At 35.7% G+C, this 7,554-nt stretch overlaps 2 protein-coding genes across 2 annotated transcripts; both read right to left on the minus strand.

The window, feature by feature from the left end:
- Nucleotides 1-3,146: 3,146 nt before the first annotated feature.
- On the minus strand, nucleotides 3,147-4,673 carry LOC137811164 (putative disease resistance protein RGA4). Its single transcript, XM_068612794.1, has one exon. The coding sequence runs from the start codon at nucleotides 4,671-4,673 to the stop codon at nucleotides 3,147-3,149; it is 1,527 nt and encodes a 508-aa protein (XP_068468895.1).
- Nucleotides 4,674-4,877: 204 nt separating this feature from the next.
- LOC137811165 (putative disease resistance protein RGA3) lies at nucleotides 4,878-5,867 on the minus strand. The gene has a single exon (XM_068612795.1). The coding sequence runs from the start codon at nucleotides 5,865-5,867 to the stop codon at nucleotides 4,878-4,880; it is 990 nt and encodes a 329-aa protein (XP_068468896.1).
- Between the last annotated feature and the right edge of the window lie 1,687 nt (nucleotides 5,868-7,554).

Genomic DNA, 7,554 nt, shown 5'->3' on the forward strand with positions numbered 1-7,554 from the left:
TCATAAGTTTGAGCATAGTGTTGTGGTATGGGAAGCGAAAGACTGTTGGGATCTTTTTCATTTTTCAAAAGATATGGAAAACAATTTTCATAAAAAACAACATTCCTGGAAACTTCAATTTTGTGATTTTTTAAGTTTAGAAAGACAAAACCTTTGGTGTGTGGTTTAAAACCAAGAAAGACACCAGGAACAGCGCGACTGTCCAGCTTCTTTCTATGAGCAACAAGAGTAGAGGAATAGCACAAACAACCAAAGATACGCAAGTCAGAAATGTCACACAACTTTCCATGCAATTTTTCATATGGTGTTTCATTTTTTAGCAAAGGAGTAGGAATACAATTAATTAAGAAAACAGCATGTTGGACAGCAAAATTCCAGAAATTAGCAGGGAGTTTGGAATGAAAAAGGAGAGATCTTGTAACGTTTAAAATATGTTGATGCTTTCGTTCAACAACACCATTTTGCTCGGGTGTTTCTATGCATGAAGTTTGATGTAAAATGCCCTTTGAAGCAAAAAAATCTTTCATCACAAATTCAACACCATTATCAGTACGAATAGATTTGACTTTTGTTTGAAAGTGATTTTCAACGTAAGAGACAAAACTCACAACATTAGCTCTAACTTCAGACTTATTTTGCATAGAAAAAATCGAAGTAAAGCGGGAAAAATCATCAACAACAGTGAGAAAATATCTATGGTCGTGCATAGAGATAACAGAACAAGGACCCCATACATCCATGTGAATTAAATCAAATATATGTGCAGAATGAGTAGTGCTAAGAGAAAATGGCAGTTTCTTTTGTTTAGCTTGGTGACAAGCATCACAAAAATAAGACTTTTCAACAGATATATCAGGATAGTAGGTTTGTAAAATCTTTAGTCTCTCATCAGAAGGATGACCTAATCTTTGATGCCAAAGACCAACAGTTTTAGTTATACAATTTAAGAGAGGAGGAACATGCTGTGAAATGGATCTATCTAAACAATATAAGCCACCAATCAAATCAGCTGAACCAATCCTGTCTCTGGTTCTGCTGTCCTGTATGATACACTTGTTAGAGCAGAAAGTTAAATGACATTGAAGGCAAGAAGTAAGTTTTGATATAGAGATTAGATTGAAAAAAAAAGCTGGAACATATAGAACATTTGTGAGGCTAATTTTGTCATTGAGATTAACAGTTCCTGAATAATTGGAAGTAACATAGTGGCCATTGGGTAATTTTATGAGAATTGGATTGATACGATGATAGATGGAAAAATCGGATAAAGTAAAACAAACATGATCTGTTGCTCCAGAATCTAAAATCCAAGTATATTTATTTAATGAAGGAATCTTTAAGGCATGTGTGTTACATGCAGAGCTAGAGTCCCGGTCTTGTTGACTTGTATCAGCAGCAAAAGACCCAACCTGATTCACTTGAACTTGTCCAGCAGAGGTGTTTGCTTGTTTGAGAAGGTTGGTTAAGATTTGATATTGCTGCTGAGTAAAATGAGTATCGCCATTCTCATTGTTGTTGGAATCATACTCCTCTTGGGTGGCAATGTTGTTGACAGAATAATTTTTACCATTTTGGAATTTGTAACCGGGTGGGTAACCATGCTTCTTATAACATGTATCAACAGTGTGGCCAGTTCTGTTGCAGTGTGTGCAGACCTTTCTATTACTATTGTGACTGACCTTTTTCTCATTCTGATTGGGAAAACCATGTTTCTTAAAACACACTCTATCATTATGACCATTCTTACCACAAAAGGAGCAAACAACATAAGACTGCACATTACTCTTGTTAACCATGGGTTGAACATTCTTTATATTAGCAATCAAAGCATTACTACTCAATTGTCGCTCTTGTTGAGCTACTAAAGAAAAGATTTTTGATATAGGTGGGACAGGTTCCATTAAAAGGACATGGGATTTAACGTTGCTATACTGATCATTTAGACCTCTCAAAAATTGCATGGCTTGGTCTTCTCTTTTTCGTTGAGAAACAATAGAGGAAATATTGTAAGTACAATTCTTGCAGATGCAAACAGATTCGGGTCTGAAATTTTCCAACTCATCCCAAATCACCCTTAACTTTGTAAAATAGTCGGTTATTGAGAGCTCACCTTGGTTTAAGGAGGATGCCTCCATTTGGAGGTCAGAAATGCGTGAGAGGTCACCTTGAGAATATCAACTTTGTCCATCCAGACGATGCTTTGACGAATGGGGACGGAAATAGAGTGGACCAGCCACGAGACCACCATGTTGTTGCACCGATTCCATGCCGAGAAGGTGGAATCTGTCTTTGCTGGTTGTGTAGCGGTTCCATCTACGAACTCGAGTTTATCCTTAGCGCTTAACACCGTGAGCATCAACCGACTCCATGGATGATAATTGCTAGGGTCCAACACCGACGAGACAAGAGGAGTCACTGGATTCTCGCTTGGATGAAGATACAGATAACTTGGGGCTGATTTCTCCTCTTCCTTCTTCATCCCGAGAGGTAAATCTGTTCAAAAGAAACCAAATCAAGGATTAAGATTAGAAGAAAAAAAAAACAGAACAAGAAAAAACGAGAAATCAAAGAAAAATAGAGGAGGGGCGGAAGAGTGAAAGAGAAGGGAAAGAAAGATCGGTGAGACAGGATCAATGAGGAATCAGAGATGAAGCGCAGCAGAGCTCTTCCAAGAAGAGCTTTGATACCATCACAAAAATGGTCAATTGCAGTAAAAGAGGAATAAAAGAGAGAGCCAAAAACAAGAACCGTGAATACCGAGAAGTTCAGAGAAAGAGTGAGGAGAAGCTTTGAGAGAGAGAAAAAATGAGAGAAAAAGGATTTCATTAATTGATTAATGAAAAATGTACAGTACATTGTGTTATGCAGAAGGTAAAACAATATAGGCACACGTAAGAGCCCAAAGACCCAAAAGGGCCCAAAAACAGAAAACAGACAAAATATAATGGTTGCAGTAATAGAAAATATTCTAATACAAATACAATAACAGAAAGATATTTTAACAAAACTCCCAATTGTGACCGTCTGAAGGGCAGTTAGTTGGCTCATATTGCTTGGTAGAGCCACCAGCTCTGGACAAGACCAGATACTTAAATTCTCCAAACATATTAAATGTCGCACACCTTTGAGAAAATGATTTTAATTTCTCACACTTGTAAATACTCAACTTTTAAGTGGTAAGGTAGTACCATGACTCCTTTAATCACCCTAATATCCAGGGTCTTTAGACACCCCATATTCTCCCCAACCCCTTCAATGAAGGAAGTCGCTGCGTCAATTCTCCTAGCATATAGCTTCTCAGCAGAAGGAAGATGTGGGACTTTAAGGTTCATCACACCATCAATTCTTAATTGGGAGAGACGAGGGACCATCTCTATTCCTTCATCTCTCAACAACCTCTCCAAAGTTGGTAAATTCTCCACCCTCAATTCCTCCAACGATGGAAATGCCTTCTCTTCCACAGCTTCATACGACTCACCATCTATCCACTTCACATTTTTCATTCCACGCACGTCTAGCCTTTTCAACTGTGGTAGTTTACCAAGTGGAGGAAGCTCCTCACAGTTGTCACAATCCAAGAGTTTAACTTCCACCAAGTCTCTCAGAACTGCACCATTTCTCATCCAACTCGATAACTGTCTTCCCTTATACCCTTTCATCACGAAACTCTTCAGAGTTGAGGGAGGTTGCAGGGCTCCCAGTACTCTCTCAACGTTAACATTACTACCTTCTGAATTAGCACTACCACCCCATGACAAGTGTAGGATATTCAAGTCCTTCTTACCAATTAAATTTGCTTGTTTAGCATCCCATTCATTCGGGACGTTCTCAAGGCCTTCGATTCTCAGCGTGCCTCCCAACTTTAAGCTATGCAACTCTGTTAACTCACACCCTGCCTTTGAACCCACAATGTAAGTGCTCAGTGTTCTTAGATGCCTCAACTTGCCAATATTCGGAGGCATCTCTGATATTGACTCACACTTATTAATCACAATATGTCTTAGATCCTGTAATTGGGTTAATTCTTTGGGCAACCTAAGTTGGCTCATATTTTCTAGTTTCAATATTTGCAATTTTGGCAACTGACAAATTGAATTAAGCAAGCATGCCTTCGAACTCCAACGCACACTCAAGTATCTCAAATGTGCTAAATCATTCCGTGGAGACAACACAAAATAACTAATGCATAATGCTCGGAGACAACGGGTTGATGGCACCAGGCCAGTATTACCAAAATCAAGAAAAGTCCGGAGGGACTCAACTTTCTTGAATGCAGCCATATCTACAGAGATATTAGAACTTAACACGTGCAAATGGTGAACTCTAGTTGACAATTGAGTCAACCTTCCTTTCTCAATAATCATACATTCTTCACCCATAATAGACTGGGCAAGATCATGAAATAGATCATACATCTTGCAACTTCCAATCATACCAATCTCATCAGACTGTGCTTCTTGAAAAAATGATCTACGGTCTAATTTTTTCCACACTTTATTTCCAACATCCTCCACTTCTACGTTTCCTTCAGATTTAATAAATCCATTAGCCATCCAAAGATGAATTACTTCTTCCTTGACTATTTCAAAATCTTTGGGGAAAATTGCACAAAAAGAAAAGCATCTCCTCAGAGACAACTCCAAATTAGAATAGCTCAGTTTCAAAGCACGCATGATAGAATTTTCCTCACGTATATTCCAAATCTCACTTTCTTTTACATTTTCCCATTGGCTTACCTCACTTTCATCACGCAGAAGGCTTCCTAGTGTTTTGATTGCAAGTGGCGAACCAACGCATTTTCTCACTATCTCTCTGCCAATTGCCACGAGCTCTTCTATTTCTTCTTTGTTTTGTCCAAACGCATGGTGTTTGAACAATTACCAACTGTCGTCATCCGATAATTTTTTCAAAAGATACGCAGGGTGTGTCTCCATGGTGGAAGCAACTTCCTCGAGTCCAGTGGTGACCAAAATAGTAGCTCCTTTAGCTGCCCTAGCACAGTGCAACTTCCCCTTCAACTGCTTCCATTTCTCTTGGTCTTCATTCCACACATCATCAAGAACAAGTAAATACCTCTTGCTCTGCAACACTTCTTCAACCTTTTTCCGCACTGCTTCTAAGGTCTTGAGATTGGGATTTTGTCCCGTGCAACATTCTATGATGGATTCTAGTATTGTCTTGGTGTTGAAATCATCAGAAACACAAACCCAAATTGTCAAGTCAAAATGGTTGCATACCCTGTGATCATTGAAGACCTGCTTGACAAGTGTTGTTTTGCCAAGTCCACCCATACCAACTATGGGATATACGGAGAGGTCTTCACTGTTCTTGGCATCTTCCAGAAGAAACTTCACAATTTGCTCTCGATCCTGGTCTCTGCCATAGACTATAGGTTCTGTAATGTCAGAGCTAGTTTGGCGCCAATCAACATCATCATTCATTGCTTGCTTCTCTGTTACACCATCACGTAACTCAAACATGCTTCTTTCTTCATTGATATCGTGAAATCTTTGGGTGATGTCTTTCATCCTCTTTCCAATATGAAAACGAAAGAGAATGTCCCTGGGATGCACACGGGCCAAGCATGAACTTCGTTCGTCACCAGAGTGCACCTTTTTGGATTGAAGTGAACAATCATCCAAGATATCATCAAGCACATATGTTGCGTCTGTGAGTTTCTGCAGCCAATCCTTCACAGCCTGGCTTGTTATTTGCTTTCTCTGAGCGTCGTTGAGGACAGCACGAATTGCGGTGAGATGGCTGGAAAGCTTTTGAGTGTGTTGATCAACACCCCAATAAGTTGCAAGTTGGTCTTTAACAACAGATTGCAAGTTTTGAAACACAGTTCCCAGCAAAGCGCCAGCCATTGGAAGGAAGGAGAGCTAGAATGAAAGAAAGGTTGGTGATGATTATGGAGAAAAGAGGCAACAATGAGTTAATAATATTTTAGTTAGAAGGATTTTCATATGTAATTTAACTGACTTGGGCAGAATGTTTGGAATATAATTATGCATCATTTACACTACTATAGTGATTACATAAGCAAAGTATATCTTATTTTGAACTTTACCTGATTACAATGAAAAGTATATAAATATATTCATACTGTGAAAAAAGAGAGAGAATAAAAGTAGATGAACATCATAAAAAATAAAATTCCAACGCTATCGCTATGCAATCCTTCTTACTGCACGTCAAGAATAATTTGTGATCCCAAAGTATATTGAATTCATTACGGAAACTATAACCAATTAGGAGAGTTCAAAAGGTTCCAAATCAATCTTTGAATCAATGCAATATTCTATCTCTTTCCTCACTTCATCCCAAGATCATACCCTAATACATTTTTCAATCAAATCACAAAAAAAATTTAACTTAATAATAGTTCAAACTATATTGTGTATTTAAATAACTCTTTGTGAAAAAGTGGAAGTTATGTATAATTAAAAATAATTCTATAATATATATATATATATATATAACTTTTTTTTATCATATATCTAAAATATAATTTATAAATAAACATATTTATTTGATATAAATGTTAAATATAAAAAGGCATATAATAAAAGAAATCAAATTAAACTAACTCAAATTGGCTTATTGGCTTCAAATTTACGTTTTTCTATAAATTCAAACTTATATAAAAAAAATCTTAAAATCGTTTTGAAAGAAATAATAAAAAATCATAGTTTTTAGAAAAGTTATCGAGTGTAACTTACTTGGAACTTAAGCCAATATTTTTTTATACGACTAGCTAGTTTTGATTCGAAACTTAAGGGATTTTGAGAAAAATATGTGCCATATTTTATGTGATACAAGACCTTATTTGTTTGAAAAAAATTTAAAGTATTTTATACTATATAAATCATATTTATTGATTCAATATATCTCCAATAATATTATTATAAATTTTTACTTGAATGTGTAACGTTAAAAATGAGTATTTTTTTTAAAAAAAAACTTTAATGGAAGGTATCATTATGTTATTTGCCATCTCAATTAATCTGCGACATCAAGTAACAACAATAGTAATTTAACAAAAATAATACTATTTTATAACATACGCTTGCGTGAAGAGAATGAAGAAATATTGTTGAAGAAAGAGTTCATACAATCTTAAGAGAGTAGTAGATGGTACTTACATGGAGAGAGTTTAACATCAAATGTCGATTACACAAGTACTTACGTGTCATTTATTTCTTAGTTGATGCAAAAAATATATAATATTAAGTTAAATAAAAATACAAATTGCAAATGTCCATACAATTTCGTATTTAAATACATAAAAAGAGTACAAACTATATTATACACATTATGTGTGTAAGTATTGTTCTTATAAAATTAAATTACGTTGGAGATCATCACGAGATAATAACATCTCATAATATATAAGTGAGTAAAAACTTTATCATATAAATTAATTTTATAAGATTGAATTATTCTTCTATTAAAACATATCACAAAATATTAAAATAATCAAAATATTAAATTAATATAATAGAAAAAACATAAATAAATAATTATATAATCATTCTACAAAAGCCATTCATC

Source organism: Phaseolus vulgaris, chromosome 2 (genome assembly GCF_000499845.2).
Source record: "Phaseolus vulgaris cultivar G19833 chromosome 2, P. vulgaris v2.0, whole genome shotgun sequence".
Taxonomy (NCBI): domain Eukaryota; kingdom Viridiplantae; phylum Streptophyta; class Magnoliopsida; order Fabales; family Fabaceae; genus Phaseolus; species Phaseolus vulgaris.

Excerpts from the sequence above, each read along its gene's own strand:
- LOC137811164 (XM_068612794.1), bottom strand. The coding sequence starts at position 4,673 with ATGCGTGCTTTGAAACTGAGCTATTCTAATTTGGAGTTGTCTCTGAGG.
- LOC137811165 (XM_068612795.1), bottom strand. The coding sequence starts at position 5,867 with ATGGCTGGCGCTTTGCTGGGAACTGTGTTTCAAAACTTGCAATCTGTT.